This window comes from Mytilus trossulus, unplaced genomic scaffold (assembly GCF_036588685.1).
Source record: "Mytilus trossulus isolate FHL-02 unplaced genomic scaffold, PNRI_Mtr1.1.1.hap1 h1tg000024l__unscaffolded, whole genome shotgun sequence".
Classification (NCBI taxonomy): Eukaryota; Metazoa; Mollusca; class Bivalvia; order Mytilida; family Mytilidae; genus Mytilus; species Mytilus trossulus.
This window is the reverse complement of record NW_026963290.1, coordinates 4,627,394-4,647,403: the sequence shown is the minus strand read 5'-3', so window position 1 is coordinate 4,647,403 and position 20,010 is coordinate 4,627,394. Positions and strand designations below refer to the sequence as shown.

General features: G+C 32.2%; 1 protein-coding gene across 3 annotated transcripts; it reads left to right on the top strand.

Moving 5' to 3' along the window:
- Positions 1–285: 285 nt before the first annotated feature.
- On the top strand, positions 286–18,277 carry LOC134698931 (tetraspanin-21-like). Of its 3 annotated transcripts, none has more exons than XM_063560612.1 (7): positions 286–387; positions 6,489–6,572; positions 7,420–7,758; positions 9,047–9,154; positions 10,067–10,243; positions 15,866–15,949; positions 17,168–18,277. In XM_063560612.1, the coding sequence occupies exons 2-7, from the start codon at positions 6,513–6,515 to the stop codon at positions 17,237–17,239; spliced, it is 840 nt and encodes a 279-aa protein (XP_063416682.1). In that variant the 5' UTR covers positions 286–387; positions 6,489–6,512; the 3' UTR covers positions 17,240–18,277. The 3 variants fall into 3 exon arrangements, with proteins under 3 accessions (XP_063416682.1, XP_063416684.1, XP_063416683.1); XM_063560614.1 differs by lacking the exon at positions 286–387 and adding an exon at positions 6,307–6,356; XM_063560613.1 differs by lacking the exon at positions 286–387 and having other exon boundaries at positions 6,376–6,572.
- Positions 18,278–20,010: the final 1,733 nt, after the last annotated feature.

Below are 20,010 nucleotides of genomic sequence, written 5' to 3'. Positions count from 1 at the left end.
TTTATAAAGATGCACTTTCGTTTAGGTTACTATATCTATTTATCATTAAAAGGAGGATACTTGATCTTGTTAAAAAAAAAGTAACGTCAATATACTAGTAGTTATAAATTAAAAGAAAGATGACACACCCTAGGGAATATGCACTAAATTTAGGTTTTATATCATAATTGTGCATTTTTAATCTCCCCTAGACACCCGACCTCATGAACATTTTTTAACAAACGTGCGGCCCGAACAATGGAACTATGTTCCATATTATTCAGTTTAAAGGGAAAGCGGTTTGTCACATAAAACTTAAATATGTATATCTATCCTTGTATCAAATTCCATGTGGGTAACAGGAAGTTGTTTTATAGCTTAGGAGAAATATAAATTCTGTTATTCTGAGTAAGTCTTCATGTTTATATATGTACCTCATCTGAACCGTTTGAAAGCAGTCTGATTAAAATGTAGACCTCTGATTTCGTTACACTTCATACGAAATTCTGATTTCGTTATACTACATATGAGTCTCTGATTTCGTTTTACTAGTCTACATACATGTATGAGTCTCTAGATCTAAAGAGTCATGTGTAGTTGTGTAACGAAATCAGAGGTCCATACATTTTAATTAAACTACTTTTGTAAGTTACATAGTATTCATCATTATAAGAAGGAATTTAATCTGCTTTTGAAATTATCCGTCACGGAACAGTATAAAATAGATAGAACTATGCGCTCCGAAGAGTAGGTGAAAGAAAAGTAGACTGTACTTATTATTCTGTTGACACAAATCGTACAACTCCAACTCGTGTTCGTACCAAGTCAAAATTAGGTCTTCTGAATATAAACGTTTTGATATTGCCTCATTGATTTGTTCCTCGTATCTACATTTATTTGATGATTTAAAGAGCTGAAACTTATCTTTTCTATTTCTGTATTTTTCACCGCTAAGCGGAAAGCAGCTTGCTTCTTTTGTGGTCGTGCGACTGTGTGGAATGACGGAATATTATATAAGTAAAGACATCTTATTGAATAAACTATTTGTGTAAATATTGACAATTATGAACACGATTTATTGAAACATAAATACATAATCAGATATTTGGGGATTTAATTTAATGACAAGATTTATGAACTCAGATATTAGTTTAAAATCAATCCAGGTTTGATATCTGAAAAAAAAGATTTACTATTATAATGCAATCCGAGTGTAGCAATGTGTAGTACATGCATACAGCTGTATACAGTTCGTGTTGCTTATTCTTTAGTTTTCTATATTGTGTCTTTTATTTGTCTGTCTGTCTTTTTCTTTTTTAGCCATGGCATTGTCAGTTTATTTTCAATCTACGAGTTTGGTTGTCCCTCTGGTATCTTTCGACCCTCCTTCAATCATGAATTAGATATGAATAATTTTGGGAATCACAAAAGTTATATTATTCTATAACATGGAAACTTTCAAGCTCCATAACCCCGGCCCTTTTTTAATCCGCCTCTACTATGTAAAATTCAATTTTAACCTGTGATAAAGAGTCTTTTATGAACGCCCATATTAATTGGCTTTTCGGATTAAATAGTGGTACAGTGGCTAAACTTGCATCACTTAACAGCAACACCATATCTTTCATGGCAGTGATTCCATGTTCTTTTCATTTTCTAAAGTTCTATCTTTTTTGGACTTAATTAATAATTTTTATGTTCCATTTCTCTGCGTGGTGTTTTATTCAGTATAACCTTAAGTTAATTCTTCTTATAATAAATGTTCCCATAGTTATAAATATATGGATTTTTGCGTAAATAAGTAGTTGATAGTCGAGCAATACTGACACCATGAACACATGAAACTGATATGGAAGTTTTACAGCTTTACAAAGTCATTCCGTATTTGTACATGTTATATGATCTTGTGTTACTTGCTGCAAATAATTTGAGCTTTATTCTAATGTTAAGAAGGTAAACTGATATACAAGTAATATTACGTCACAAATTCGCAGTAATGTAACATGAGTATTTCATAAATTAATGCCTTTCCCTTTAAATTCCAATGAAATAATGTTATTCAAAATATTATGAAATTGCATTACGAAAAATAGTACAAATGTGAAAGACAAATATATAAAAATACCCTTTTCCGTTTGATATGTTAAGTTTGTGTTAATGTTTCGTAACACCACCGTTCTCTCATTTAAAGAAGGGTTAGACAGTTTGTTATAATTTATAATAACTAATCTTCTCTGGTGCTCTCAGTAAAGAAAAGCACAAAGATTTTGTACACAAAAAGTCGTTGAAAAAAAACAAAAAAGCCAATATGAAAATTACATACTTTAGCATAAAAGTATTATGATAAGTTTTAATAAAACTGCATAACATATTATGAAAAAATAAAAATGATGAAATAATATTTTATATAACTTTTTTTTCAATTGGCCATAAACTCTTTAAATATTGACAATTGAAAGTAAAAGTCCTACTTAAAGATTATTGTCTCCGAGTAAGATTGGTCCGATATAATATTAAAGAAATGCGAATTAAACAAACAGTGAGAACAAAATAAAATCAATGTTCAAAATTTTTAATTCAGGTAGGAAAGAGTAACAAAAATCAAAAAACAATAGCCAATTGTAATATACTGTGTAGGGTAAATATTTTTTAACACAATTAAAAGGGCGTCTTTGTATTTCAGGTACGCTTTTCATCATGTTTAAAGTCAAATTTGATAGAAAATGTAATTTCGTTTTTATATTTTCATTTCAAAACAAAGCACAGAAGTTTCAGTTGATTTAAGTTATTAATGGTATGTGTACCGTGGTTATAATTGAAATAAATCTTACGTTTTTTTAATTGCTGTATCAAGGACCCTTTAATCTATTTTCGAACTGAAATCAGATTCCTGATTCGGAATACTTTGTTAAGTACTTGATTAATCTTTGCACCAAATATAAATTATTCATCTTTCGCCCCTGTTTAGCCATGAGCCCCCACCCCCAGACATCTTCTATGCGTAGCTTAACGGTATCCAGCATAGTCGAGACTCACACTTTATCATTTTATCATAAACTGCAAACTTACAAATAATAGTGAAAATAGAGGACAGATATGGTAGATCTATATTTAAGTTTACAATGTTCCCTATAAAATTTATTAGTATGAGGGAGTCTAGTCTAGCTTATAAAGGTAATTTCAGTAACGCGTATTATTTAAACGGAATTAAATATGAATAAAATAGAAATTATAATATTCTATACAAAGTCAACTCACAACTTGGTTCCAGTCTTAAACTCTGAGACTACTCTTATTGTAGATACTGATTTTAAATTTGTGATATACAGTTGTTTTTTTACGTTTTGCTCATAATTATAGTTCAAAATGAATGACTCTTCTTTAGAAACAAAATCGAATGCATGATGATGTATTTTTCAACGTTTACCAATTGAAACATTTACTAGGTATGCCTTTTCAATGAGTTTATAACAGTTGTCATAAATCATGCAACACTTACATCCTTCTCCATGCCATGTACAAGTATTCCCATTACTATATTTTAGTTATATTTATGATTTTCAGTTTTTACACGGAAGCCGTACTTCTAAGTTAAGGTTAACAACACACGATCTACTCAAGTTTCAATTTATTACTTTCAAGTGTGTTGTTTATTTACTTACAAATTCAAAATAAACATTTAAATGACTTCTAAAAGAACTATGAACTTTAATGCTAGATACGTCTGGTTTTTTTTTTACTAAATTTTAAATACACAAGCTAACTTTCTGTTTATCATTTTTTTTTTTGTCTTGTTATAATTTATTTCACAGATGTCTGTGCTATATCTATCAAAAACTTCGTTCCTTATTCATTTGAAATTATGTTATTACATTTTCTTGAAGGCTACGAGCAAAGGACATTTCACAGAAACACAACAACTGAGCATTCAAAAACTAAACATTATGCTAAAGAAACAATTATTTTAAGTTTTAGAGCGTTTAGAAATGAAAAAAATCATCAAGACATCGATCTGTTCTTAAAATATTATAGAAATCGAACATCGTTAAACTAGCCCTGAAAGACATTTAACATTCTTTTAAGAAATATGGCCTACACTACGGGGCGCCGAATGAGACTCTTGTGGTTTTGTACTCAAAATTCAATTTTGTACGGACAAAAGTGACTTTTGTTCAACAAAAATGAGTTCAGTTTAACAAAATTTGTATCATACTACAAATTTGAAATTTTGTCATACAAAATTATCTATCAGCGGACAAAAGTCACTTTTGTCATGACAAAATTCATTTTTGTTACACAGACTTGACTTTTGTTACCTAATTTGAAAATTGAGCGACAAAAGTCAATTTTGTATTCAAATTAGTTTAGTTTGGTTTCTGTGAACTAATTTGCATACAAAATCGACTTTTGTTACACAAAATTGACTTTTGTTACACAAAATTGACTTTTGTTACACAAAAATTACTTTTGTTACACAAAATTGACTTTTGTTACACAAAATTGACTTTTGTTACACAAAATTGACTTTTGTTACACAAAATTGACTTTTGTAACACAAATTTGACTTTTGTTACACAAAATTGACTTTTGTGAGACAAAATTGACAAAATTGACTTTTGTCTCAACAAAATTGACAAAATTGAATTTTGTCTCAACAAAATTGACAAAATTGAATTTTGTCTCAACAAAATTAACAAAATTGAATTTTGTCTCAACAAAATTAACAAAATTGAATTTTGTCTCAACAAAATTAACAAAATTGAATTTTGTCTCAACAAATTTGAATTTTGTCTCAACAAAATTGATTTTTTTCTCACGAAAGTCAATTTTGTCTCACGAAAGTCAATTTTGTCTCATAAAAGTCAATTTTGTTGTTACAAAATTGAATTTTGTCATCACAAAAATGAATTTTGTCGTCACAAAATTGACTTTTGTCTCAACAAAATTTACAAAATTGACTTTTGTCTCAAGAAAATTGACAAAATTGACTTTTGTCTCAACAAAAATGACAAAATTGAATTTTGTCTCAACAAAAATGACAAAATTGAATTTTGTCTCAACAAAAATGACAAAATTGAATTTTGTCTCAACAAAAATGACAAAATTGAATTTTGTCTCACAAAAGTCAATTTTGGTCACAAAAGTCAATTTTGTCTCACAAAAGTCAATTTTGTCTCACAAAAGTCAATTTTGTCTCACAAAAGTCAATTTTGTCTCACAAAATTGAATCTTACCGTACACAATTGACTTTTGTGATTTAATTTCCATATCAGGTAACAAAAGTCAATTTTGTATGCAAATATGTTTATATTTGCATAACTTTAAGACAAAATTGACTTTTGTCATGACAAATATGAATTTTGTCGACAAAAATGAATTTTGTCATGACAAAAATGAATTATGTCTACACAAATGAATTTTGTCATCACAAAATTGAAGTTCTCACAAAACAAGTCTGTAGCACATAGTTTTGTAAGACAAAAATGATTTTGTTATGACAGAATTGAATTTTGTACAAAACCACAAGAGTCCCATTCGGCGCCCCGTATACACAATGTCTTTTTCAAGCACTTATTTTCTGTAATTGAAAAGCTACACGATCGTCCAAGACCCTGGTAATGAGACTGTCATATTTGAAAAAAAGTTATCTTAAAGTTGTATTTTCAGCAACCAAACAAATTAAAAATATAGAAAGACTGTTTTGAAGCACAATTTTAAGCATGGTCACATCTGTTTACTTATGTAGTTGTATTTGGAATATCGATTTTACAAACGATTCCAAAGAGGTCAATAATCAGACAAAACTATGGTCCGAAGTACAATTCTAAGGTCAATGGGTGATATATACAGGAGATTTTCTTTCACACATTTCAGTTCATGTATACTGAAAGAAAATAATTGGTAGCAGTTTTCTGTAATTTTTCTTAATGGTAATGTCTATCCATTGCTCGGACTGTTTACGTCACTGAGTGATAGTTTAGAGAAATTACAATTTCTTATTAACCATTTCTACTTTTTCCTTCTTTTTTTGCTTCAAATATCTTTTTCGGTCTCCCTTATGTCCTCTCAAAAGCGGATGTTTCACTACTAAAAATGAAAAGTGTAAATAAGTAAGTAACCATTTCTTACAAGTAAGTGAATGATTCTCGGTTAAATCTCAAATTCTATTGACACTATGAAGAGAAAATGTGAGAATTAATATATTGATTAAATCATTTGAAATGATAGTCAATATCTCGATTGACTTGATTTGCTTTGGTTACCTATGTTCTTTGTGAAGTGTTCCTTGTGACGTCTCGATTTTTATCGACTGGTTCGTGCATAAACATAAAGGATCATATTAAAGAGCTGTTAATAGACATGGAATTTAAACGGAGGTGAAAGAGTGTCATTACATAAATGTAACATAGATGTCATTTATGACGTGAAATTTAACATGGAATAAATATTTTTTAATACAATTTATTCAAAATGGGATATTAAAGCAATATTTATTTATCTTCTTGCAGTTTTAAAAAAGTGCATTATACGTAATGGGATGTCTTATGACTATCGGTAGGATATTTCTTATCGTTACCAACATCATATTTTTGGTAAGTAAAATTTTCCAGGTACATTTTATAACTTTCATTTAAATCAAACAAGGTTGGTCTTGTTTGTTTAGATTAAAAAGTGTGATCATTTTTTAAATAACCTTCTACATCATCTTTTATATATTAATGTTTTATAGTGGATTGTCATTGCATTCGGTTTTTTTTGTGTTTTAATAAACTCGTCATAGAGACCAGGATTGAAAATTGGTATTTGCGCTAAAATCTAAAACAGTATTCAGAAATTAGTTCATATAATATTCTATAGAAGAAAATAAAGCATAAAAACATTTTAGGAAAAAGTATTTATATATTTCGTTCAATGGATTATATAAATGCATATTCTGTTCAAATTTAAATATAATTGCTTAATTATGTTAATTTCAACGTGTCTTTATGCACAACTTATACGATATCATGTTTCAAACACTTAAACGTTTAAAAATAAAATACAATATGTGTAGGAAATTTTATTAAAATGTTGCATGATCGAGATCAGAATGTGAAAAAAATGGCAGAACTACACATTTGTGATTACTTCATATTTGAAACTAATCAAGTATAGTTATCAAAGGTACCAGGATTCAAACAAAAACATGTTTTTTTATTTACTTCCCAGTTTAGTAGATTAGTTGTTTGTTCACACATTCTACACATATATCATTAACCTTTATTAACACATCTACTACATCAACATCAAAAAGGATAAACCAAAAATTATGTAAATGTGGCTTTTTATACATTATCATAACCTTGGTGCTAACTGTGGGTGAATTATTCCCTTGCAATAACATCAAATATGAAAGGGTAGTAAACATTTGCACATGAAAATTACTTTTTTTTTCTTCAGTTGATAGGCCTCGTTCTGCTTGTCGTTGGACTAATTGCAAAGTTCGGTGAAAGTCTGTTCAAGAGTTATTATGAAAGCATTATAGCAAGTTTAGAAGATTCCCTGTCCAAAGCTGGATACGGTGATGTTACATTGGACTTCAGCTTATCGGAACTTGCTGGAAGTCTCCCAATAGCTTTAATAGTAACTGGAGTTATAATCGCCATCATAACAGTTATAGCAGTTATTGGAGCTGTTAAGAAAGCTAAATGTCTTCTGTTGATCTACAGTATTGTGATGTTTGTGATTATTGCTGCACAGGTTCTAACTATGGGAATGTTTTATTGGAAACCTGAAATGGTAGGTCTATATTATGAAATAAGTTTATAGAAATAAGAAGATGTCGTATGATTAGCAACTTTGGTCACCGTACGACTTCCAAGAAGGGGCGAAACCCATACCAAGCTTTAGCATGCCCCAAAATGACAAATGTATATAACAATTTTTAAACGCGAAAACTTACGGCCTGATGAAGGTACAGAATAATAAACTAAAACGAAATATTATATAAAGCAACAGATGAATTAGAGGCTCGTGACTATAAAGACAGGATGTGGCGGGGTTAAACTTGTGTGGTGGCACCCAACCTGAAAGAATAGTATTACAGCACAACGTTAGACGCAAACTTAAAAGTTGAGCATGCTGAACTTCTTGATATATACGAACCAGAAATGCAACTAAGGGACGCCATCAAATAAATTGGGGAGGGGTAAAATTGCTGCAAGTTTTGTTTATTTGACATCGATTTTACATATATCCATATTGGACAATCAATTTTTCTGGGTCAGTAAAACAAACTATGTGATATTTTTTTTTATCCTACATTGAACTTTTGATGTCGTTCATAACTAACAACAAAAGACACAAAGTTATCATGAAGATCTGAGAGTATCGCATGACATCGTGCAATGCCAACATACAAGTTAAAGTTCAAATACGATTCAATTACGACGCCTCTTGCCGAATAGAACACACACAAAAAACGTCATGCTGGTAAAGAACTAGTGTTTTTTTTTAGATCTCATCCCTCCACTACTTCATCCCGGGACATTTTGGTTTAACAGTCATGCTGGTATAGAACTAGTGTTTTTTTAGATCTCATCCCTCCACTACTTAATCCCGGGACATTTTGGTTTAACAGTGTCATGCTGGTATAGAACTAGTGTTTTTATATCTCATCCCTCCACTAGTTAATCCCGGGACATTTTGGTTTAACAGTGTCATGTTGGTATAGAACTAGTGTTTTTTTATATCTCATCCCTCCCCTACTTAATCCCGGGACATTTTGGTTTAACTGCAGTGTCATGCTGGTATAGAACTAGTGTTTTTAGATCTCATCCCTCAACTACTTACTAGTAATCCAGGGACATTTTGGTTTAACAGTGTCATGCTGCTATAGAACAAGTGTTTTTATATCTCATCCCTCAACTACTTACTAGTAATCCAGGGACATTTTGGTTTAACAGTGTAAGACCTAAGTTAAGATTCATAGCAGGTATATTTTAATTTATTTTAAGTTCATTTTAAACAATTTTGGTTTGCCTGTCAAAAACTAAATACTGGTATCTTACTATGTTTCAAACTTTAGATAACAGCACCTGTCAAAGATTCGTTAAACTCTACAATACAGTCAGATTTTGCTGGGTTAAATGGAACTAATGTTGTATCAATAGGATGGAACTTTGTTAATCAAAAGGTAGGTAGTGTTCTCAACATCTTCATTTACAGTACGATTGTAAACTATTTATGTATGCGATATAAGGTTATCCAATATTGTATATAGAATTCAGTCTATAGTCATGGCCTAGACAAAAAATGACAAAAGCACTTAAGTAATGTCACGCATCTAAAGCTCTTTTCTGGCTTTACCTTCATCAGGAACGCTGAAAGTCGAATATCTGAAGGCCATGGATGTAGAAGAACCGAAACCGTTGAAGAACTATAATATGACAAAAAGGACATAAGAATATGAAGCCTACTTATAATATATCTTTGGTCATCTTTACTTACGGAATTTGAAACCTTAGTGGTTTGTTTTAATAATTCTCAAATATACACGTACAATTTAGAAAGTTTTGATATATTAAATCATGTCAGCCCTGATTCTCAGACTACTGATCTGATGATGACCTCGGGAGAATTTACACAAAAAGGACATATTTTCAAAGCTATCATTTCGTATGATAATATTTGACGCAATGTGTTATGATTTTAATTTGAATAAGATCAGAAATTATTTATTGTGGAGGACAAGGAGCATGTTTAACGAATTGCTTGCATGCAAAAGCGTACATATTTGATGGTAGTATCATAGTAGCATATGAATGTACAAAAAGCATTTTAAAAGACTGTTATACAATGATAGGATATAACCAAAGAAAAATTAAAGGATCAATATGATGGTTTTTGAGATATAAGTCATTGAAAATTTGGCGGGAAATACTGAATTCTCAGTCTCTTAATAATTTTTCATATATATAACATTGGCACCTTTTTTGCTTCAAAAACGATAAAAAAAAATAACTATATCTTTTCATTACACTGTGACGTTCTTGTTACTATTAAACTAAAATAAGTGATAACAAACACATTTTTTTTAACATTTTAGTTTCAATGTTGTGGAATAGACAACTATTATGATTTCTCAGAAGCGACAAATTGGGTGAAAAATTTGTCAAGTGGAGCACTAGTGACACCACTCAGTTGCTGTAAAACGTTACCTTCTTCTGCTGACCTGTCATGTGCTCAGAGTCCTTTATCAACAAGCACCAACAATTATAATACGGTATATATCATTAGCATTGTGAATTTTACAGTAAGGATTTAAATTAAAGACTTCAAAAAAGTGGAAGTTTAATTGGTTGTGCTGATTTCACACAAAACAATGTAGTGGAGAGAACAATTAAATAAAAGAATAAAACCTAAACACAGATAATATTGTCTGAAAGTTATTATACATCATAATTCCTAAATGTCAAAATAAAATAGAAATAGCTCAGATAATTTGTATGACTAAAAAGAGGCATGACGTTGCATCATCAAGAATCATAATAAATTATATATATATATACGACACCAATTGTTATGCACCAGAAGCAAATTTCGACAATAAATGTATTTTCATTGATACTCGAGGCAAAATTTATTTGACCTCCAAAATCTGAAACAAATGTTGAAGAGCAGATCAAACTAAAATAAGGCATAGAGTATAGCCAAATCCGGACAAGGAATTTGTGCTTTGCATGAGGGATATTAAAAAAAAATATCCGTAGTTTTATGACAGTACCCAACTACTTTTAAAATGACTGAGGATGCCGTTGGTGACTATCAGCCCACCAACAGAGGTATCGACCTTGTGGTAATAAAAACATTAAAGGTATCAATTTCAATGCACCCGGTGTGCATTTTGACTCTTCAGTGATGCTCGAGGACAAAATATGTGAATATCACAAACGTATATATAGATGCATGTTGAAGACGTTGAATAGACTTACACAGGGCCAATGATATCTATAATACTAAAATTACGATGTCCAATTTGTCAGCCGTCATCACGTAAAAACAACGAACAAAAGAATTCAACTTTATATATAACTAATATTGTACAAAGGTGTAGATTAAAAATTACACCACTCCAGGCCCTTTTGTTTTCCACGTAATTAATATTGCCAATAATTAAGAAGTTCCGGGTCAAGTCCGATACCGATACCAATAGTATATTCACCTGCTACCTATTACCTTATCTGTACGTTCCGCATCTGACAGGCGCACCAGCAAACGGTGTATTCAGGATTAATATGCTTATTCAGGATTTATATGCTATATACACGGGTCATAATCACAGGGTTGACACTACTAAATTGTCAAATTGCTACAGGTCTATTGTAGTATTTTAATCAGTAAGACTTTCTAAGATAACAATAAGAATATAAAAAAATAAGGCGTATAGGTATGGAAAGCCAACGGTGTCAAAATTCTTACTTCGTAACTTGTAAATCTGTGTGATTTGTCAATTTGTATATTGATGTTTTGTAACTTGTCGATTCGTAAATTGTCAATTTGTGTATTGATGTTTTGTAACTTGTCGATTCGTAAAATGGCAATTTGTATATTGATGATTTGTTACTTGTCGATTCGTTAAATGTCGATTTGCAAATTGTCAATTTGCATATTGATGTTTGCCAATTTGTAAATTGCATATTGATCTTTCGTAACTTGTCGATTCGTAAATTGTCAATTTGTATATTGAAGTTTTTTAACTTGCCGATTAGTAAATTGTCAATGTGTATATTGATGATTTGTAAATTGTCGATTCGTGAAATGTCAATGTGTGAAATGTCATCGTTGTATTATGATAACGATCATTATGACGACAGATGGCGCTCGGTCAAGTTATTTTCGGTATATAAGCCTCCTGTAAGTAGGAGCACCTCCATATGAAATATAAACCTAAGTAATTTTAATTTATTAATTACATTACGGATTCAGTCACGTCTCAGTCCTTACAGCTGAACGGACGTGCTGGGTCAGCTCTCCTTTACCCGCTATCTTCGATGAGGGTTTACAGTTAGATGTTCAACGACTTACTACTTAAGATGACAGAAACCAATCCATGCCGTACAGAGAGACGTAGTAGTTGGCGTACCCGCGTTAACATGCCTCCAAAACCATTGTCTATTATGGGGAGTGTCATGCCGATTAACGTCCGAGGGCTGTATCCTAGGCTGTTGGGTGATACGACCTTCATTTCACTGCCTCACGGCTTTGGTCCTGATAACGCTTCCTGTCATCTTCTGAAATTCGTCCGAGATCATCTACCAGTACTCCTTCATCGAGGCTAGCGGGCTGCCAAGCTGACCAAACTGGCCCTGAAAGCAGCCGTTAGTGAAGAAAAACATCAAAATAGTAAACAAAGAAAAATCAACTCACCAAAACCAAGATGGCGGCCTACATATTGCGACCTCAACTACTTGTTCCTGACCCATGGCAACAAATCATTTAAAGCTCACCAAACGCCTTCGGGCACCGAGCCGACCGTGCGAGGGCCGAAAGGCCAGTCAAGGTCGTTAAACACTTCCATATATATTTATTAATTACAGCCTCTAAAATAAAACAATACAAAAATTTCATGTTTACAGGATCCCAGTTTTATTTTGTTAACTGAGTCAGACGTTGACTTTCGTTCGAGAACGGATTAAACTTTATAAAAATGCATCCGGACTAGTTTAGTCCCTCGACGTTATCGATCTATCCAAATTGCGAGTTTAATGAAAAAGTCGTTGGTCAGTGGAATACAACGACGGGATTTTTCAGGTAAATACAATAAGGAGATGTGGCAATAAACCGTATATGATTGCCAATGAGACAAATATTCACCAATGCGAAGTTCAAATAAAGACGATTTAAGCAAATATAGGCAATCTACGGCCTTCAACAATGAGAATACCATATGGTCGGCTATAAAAGGCTATATCATTACTGGAAAAACAGGTACTAGTAATAAAAGATTTTTATTAATCATAAAATGCTATTATCGGACCATTTCATTCTGACAGGAGGGGAAAGGGTTGACACATATATATATCATGTATATATTAATATACATGCCTACTGAATAGTTCTGGTCAAAAAGCTTAAAAATTGTCGCAAGTCAAAGGGATAGGGCGTCACTTTGGTTAAAAGTGGGTGTATAAAAAAGGGGGGCAGTTGAGATCTAAAAACAAATGTTTAACCCCTCAGCCGTATTTTAGCGTCTGTCCCAAGTCAGGAGCCACTGGCCTTTAAATGATTTTTAATTGTAGTTTCTTGTGTATAATTCGGAGTTTAGTATGACGTCCGTTATCACTGAACTACTAGTATTCAAATTTGTTTAGGGGCCAGTTGAAGGACTCCTCCGGGTGTGGGAGTTTCTCGCTGCATTGAAGACCCATATTGGTGGCCTTTGGTTGTTGTCTGCTTTATGGTCGGGTTGTTGTCTCTTTCACACATTCTCAATTTTATGATAATTGTTAAATCGGGTCCTTGCCAGCAATTAGTGTTCTTTTTAACGAGCTTTTTTTTTAATTGTCTGGTTCTATAACACTGAAAAACCAGCCCCTGGACCACCTCGTATAGAAATATTAGTTTCTGGCTTGAGCGTCTTGTCTGTTTGTCTTGTAGTTTCAGTTTGGTGAGCGTGTTTGAGACGCAACCAACTTCTCTGGATTTGTCTCCTGTTATAAATCTCGCAGGTTGTCGCTGTATTCTTTCAAGCTTATTGATGTTTGTGGTCCCATACTATTGACCATATGATATCCCATTATTGACCCGACCATTGAAATATATGCGGTTTTCTTGCATTCCGATAAACAATATCTCAAATTTCTTATCAGGAATCCTAGTGTTAATTTGCCTTCTTGGCTACGTTGGAAATATTGGTAGTCCATTTAAGGTCCTCGTTTAGTTTTCTGGTGCCTTCAGATTTTATTTTCAAAATAGTGCATATTCAATACAGTTTTGATATATAGTATACATTAACTAAGTGATTCATTTGAAATAATTGTTCACTTCAGTTTGTTTTGTAAAGTTCAAATATGATATGCGGATAAAACATTTTTTATCTTCATTACTCATGCAGGAACTAACTTATATAAAGATTGTTCTTCCATTTACTTCTTGTATTAAAAGATCATTAGATAATTACATTATTTTCTGAAATTTTCATATTGAGATTATAATATTAAGGAATAATGGGTGTCAAACCATTTCTCCCACTATACATTTAGTCCAAAATTTGCGGCCCAGGATAATATTAGTATAAATTTTCAAGCCCCGTCTTTAATTATATTTCATGTATTTAGTCTTCTTTTGACCCAGTTAAATATTAAGTAGAAATTTCCTACCAAGTGACAATAATATATTTGCGAAGTTGATAAGGAAGCCCGTTCCAGCGACACATCTATGTATACCTTAATACAGGAAGTGACAAACCCCATCCCAGATTTGGTGACCAGTACATTAGTAAACAAACATGCTTATTTGAGGTCACCTCTATATAAAACAGAGTCCCTGGCATACATCTACCTATATCCATATAAAACAAACAAATGCATGTATCTATTTGTTTCTTTTATATGTATGTGGTGGTGCACAAAACTGATTTAAATTACTTTGGTATATATATTCTATATGGCGGTGCACATACTTACACTCGGGAGGCTTATACACATAAAAAGAGACCGAGCGCCATCTGTCGTCATAATGATCGTTAGCTTAATACAACGATGACATTTCACACATTGACATTTAACGAATCGACAAGTTACAAATCATCAATATACAAATTAACAATTTACGAAACGACAAGTACAAAACATCAATATACAAATTGACAATTTACGAATCGACATGTTACAAAACATCAATATACAAATAGACAATTTACAAATCGACATTTAACGAATCGACAAGTAACAAAACATGAATTATATACAAATTGACAAATCACACAGTTACAAGTTACAAATTGACAAGTCACGAATTAAGAATTTTGACCCCGTTGGCTTTCCATATATAGGTACAGTTTTTAATTTGTTAGCGTGCATGACGTAAAACAGCGAATCAAAGAATTCAACTTTATTTATAACTAATATAGGACAATGCTGTTGATTAGAAAATACTCCATTCCAGGACCTTTTGTTTTCCAAATAATTAATATTACCAATAATTGATAAGTTGCAGTTCGACGGGTTCAAACAGAAAGATTTAAAAGGAGGAAACTGTATCTTATAATCGGCATGACTTTATCAGATGACAATACTAATACTAAAATAAGGCTTGCGCATACTTATATACTTTAATTCAGTCACGGACCCGCGACATCACGATAGGTACAGTTTTCAATTTGTTAGCGGGCATGACGTAAAACCGCGAATCAAAGAATTCAACTTTATTTATAACTTATATAGAACAACGCTGTTGATTAAAAAATACTCCATTCCAGACCCTTTTGTCTTCCAAATAATTAATATTACCAATGATTGATAAGTTCCAGTTCGACGGGTTCAAACAGAAAGATTTGAAAGCAGAGAAAACTGTGTATCTTATAATCGGCATGACTTTATCAGATGACAATACTAATACTAAAATAAGGCTTGCGCATAGTTATATACTTGAATTCAGTCACGGACCCGCGATATCACGGGTGTGTTCTAGTATATATATATATATATGTGAATCAACAGAAATGTTTACGTCATGAGAAGGTCTATGCTAGATAACGAAACTGCTAATAATTCCAACTTAGATGTTATAGAAAAATAATAATTTAAACGAAATTTAAACAAAGCGAAACCAGATGCAATATTTAACTCAAAACAAGACGATATTTTACATTTTCGCTCGATTTATGTATTGCAAATTTTTGCAGGGTTGTTTTGATGAAATATGGGATCTTGCTCTTGGCAATGTCGCAATCACAGCATCGATAATATCAGTATGTTTAGTTATGCAGGTATGTATGAGAGGAAAAGTGTATTTAAGATGAAGGTTAATTTCCACTCAATTTATTTCACACCAGCGATAAAAAAAAACATTTTTTTCTATGTTGTGATGTTATGCTATTGTTTCAGAAAAAGGGAGAAGGTTTGGATCCATTAAAACGTTTACTCCCGCTGCAAATGTTTGCACCTGTCCTAAGTCAGGAATCTGATGTACAGTAGTTGTCGTTTGTTTATGTAATATATACGTGTTTCTCGTTTCTCGTTTTGTTTATATAGATTAGACCGTTGGTTTTCCCGTTTAAATGGTTTTACACTAATTTTGGGGCCTGTTCGGTGTGAGCCAAGGCTCCGTGTTGAAGGCCGTACCTAAAACTATAATTGTTTACTTTTTAAATTGTTATTTGGATGGAGAGTTGTCTCATTGGCACTCACACCACATCTTCCTTTATCTATCTAAATCTTCACTTCAAAATGTACGATACTTCTGTTCCATTTTTAACCTTAGTTGCAACAACATTTTGTCTTATGCCTCAACATGTCATCAAAATGGGACTGGTGATCAATAATGAATAAAATTGCCGAGTTTTGCTAAAAATAGTGTTTTGTACATTTTCTAAATTTTAAAAGTAAAAATATGTATTGCATTTAGATACACATTATTTGTTTGTATTTGGCTTTCTTTCGGTTGCAAAAGTTTTCAAAAATTTCGAAATTGTCTAATCAAGTCAAACTTTAAAGCCTTTTAAAATATTTTGTAGACTCTTAGATATTCAATTCTATCAGATTTTTCTCTACTTTCTGATATTGAAGCCGTGCAATTGCGGAAACATTTTTTTTTGTATTAGTATTTTCAGTCTGTCTTTTAGTACAAACATGTACAATACAGATTCATGTCTAATCTTAGTTGCCTCAAAATGTAGTCTAAATTTGTATGCTCAATAATGATTAAATTTGCAGTTTTGATCTAAAGATATTACCTTTTAAATAATTTATTTAGACTTAAAATTCAATTCCACTAGTTTTTGTAGACACTTTCGGATGTTGAAGCCGTGCAAATGCAGAAACGATTTCTTATTTTATTAAACTTTTCAGTCTAAAAGTACAAAAATGTCTTTTAAATCTGTATTTTGCCTTAAACATTGCCTTCGTGTTGTGTTTATTATATTCACAGCTGGTTTTTTTTCTATTTTTACTCTCTTTTCTAATATCTCCGTGTTTTTCTTTTTCAGATTATATTTTTCCTTGTTGCATTATGTATGTATTCAGACAACAGCCAAAACAAAGTCAAACCGAAAGGATGATACTGTGACTCGAACTGACTTATATAGAAGCAATTGAATCGCTTATTATAATATATTATTGACTAATGCTAAAGCACTATATGCAGCGGATGAAAACTGGGTCCTGCACTTTATTTGTAGAATATAATAAATGTGCGTTTAGGATATAAAATAACATGATGATGGATTCAAGGAGAGTTCGCATACTGAAATTAAAATAATGAAAGCTTAAAAAACAGCAAAAATCATTCATCTTGGTCCACTCAACATACTTCATGGATTCGCCCCCTGCAAAATGCAACTAAATAAGACAACCGTTAATTGTCATTTTTGAAGAGTGCAAAGTATTCTTCACTGACATCAAAAATAACGAATCAACGAACATAACGTAACTTAGTTGACTTTTCTGTTACAGCGGATTCCGCTGAGTGTGTAGCCAAAGGTAATATCGTTGGTTACCTTGCTTGTTAGCTGAACCGTGAAGTCATTGTTAGCTTAGGTAAAGTACCCTACTTTAAGAATAGACAAGTCCGACATAAAACCAGTCTATCTGTCTGTTGGACTATGCTACTTCGAAACGAGGGTAGTATACCTGACATAAAAATGACTTTACGGTTCAGCTAACAAGCAAACTAACCAAAGATATTACCCTTTGCAACACACTAAATGGAATCCGCTGTAAATATTATGAAACTTTTCTAATAGTATCACGTCAAAAATTTCGTATTCAATACATGTTTGGAATGCAAATGTTGTGACTGTTCTTGTTATAAAAAAAAATTCACAAACGAATATCTTCAACGGTTCATTTTTGTTTTATATTGTCAAATTTAATCTTAACTGTTTTCTTCATTGTTCATGAAAAGTTTAAAATATTCTGTAAGTAGGCGAGGTCCATTTTGTCTTATTAAATTACACCCCCGTTGATTGTTATTGTAATTATATATTTAGTCCTCATCCCACTGTAGTCTTGTCTGCTGGCAGACAAGTGTTACATTGAGTAAAAAATTGTGTTTGTTTGTTACTTAATATGAGAAATAAAAGTTGTTGATATATTTATTTTTGTGTACTCAATGGGAACTTTTTGTAAGAGTATGAAAACTCTTTAGCACCATACCGCCATTCGTGTAACTGGTATGTACAGGAGAGGCAAAAGATACCAAAAGAAACATGCAACTCATAATATATATAAGAAGATTTGATATGATTGCAAATGAAACAACTCTTCATGTGTGACCAAATGACACAAAACTTAACTTCTATAGGTCACCGAACGGCCTTCAACAATGAGAAAAGTCCATACCGCATAGTTTGATTTACTGTGACAAGGCCCAGAAGGACATATGTGAAAAAATTCAAACAAACAAAAAAATAGCGGCCTAGTTTATGTACAAAAAATTAACGAAAAACAACTATGTTACACTGTAACAACTACTGAAATGCAGGCTCCTGACTTGGGACAGGCACATGCATACAGAATGTGGCGAGGTTAAACATGTGAGCCGGATCCTAACCCTCCCCAAACCTGGGACAGTGGTGCACCTGTACAACATAAGAACTAACTATATAGAAAGCAGTTGAAAAGGCTCAACTCATCAGATGGATACAAATAGCAAAAAGTCAAAAACAAACTGACAACGCTATGGCATGAAAATAAAAGACATACAAACTATATAAAGTAATCTAGACACAACATAGAAAACTACAGACTGAACAACACAAACACCACCAAACACTAGGAGTAAATCGCAGGTGTTCGACATCACATTATATTTTCATTAACAATTTGCAGTCTGTCCGTATGTACATTTGTTTGCCTTTTTCCTATAGATTTATCAACGCAATCTAGTAGCGAAAGTTAACTAGTTTATTTGTATTATGAGAATGCAGTCTATGGCTATTGAAAAGTTTATGTATATTTTATCTATTTGGAAACACAAGGCACAACAAAGCATACAAACTAAAATAAGTGTTAGGAGCTGCCTTGAACTCGTGTTGTAGGCCGGTCTCTCTGTGGATTCGTAAATGAAAGTCAGCAATAAAAAATATTAAATGCGCACAGCGATGTTAAGCATGTATATCGATTATTTAATGAATATTTAAAATTAGAGAGAGAGAAATCAGTGACACATGACTGAGAAATAATATGTGTCCATATAAAACAGTTCCTTTGGTGTTTTTCTTTTCAGTATTGTTACGAATTGTAACTTAGAATGAACAATTGGCAAACGTATGTGTCCACTTAAGACACCATAAACATACACCGCTTGTGTCATAGCTCAGCTGTCAGTGACTTTTTATTCGCCGCTATAAACCATGTACATGACGACAAAGACATCAAAACACTATGCGAATCAAAGGTGTGTATGTCATCATTCAGGTACAAACGAATTTATTTCATATCAGAAAACTATTCCAAGAAAAGTTAAATTATATAAAAAGAATACTTTCTATAGTATTTCAAAGACGGACGTTTGCTTTCAACAGCAATGCTTTGCAGTTGGTATGTATCGTAACTTGGTGAATGTTTGTAATATAATGCATCGACTCGTGTGCTAATCTTGTTAACATTAAAAGACTATTACTTTTAAGTTTTGTTGACGCCATAACGACTTTGTTGCTTGTTATTAAATATGTGTACCATTGATAATTCAATTTGTCATAGCCACTAGTATGTCTCCATTTACATTAAACCGAATGCGGATTACACTCTTCTAATTTCGGGCCATGCTGCAATACGACGGGAGCCGTTATATAGTGGGAAAGAAACTGTTTATCACTAAGTTTATCCC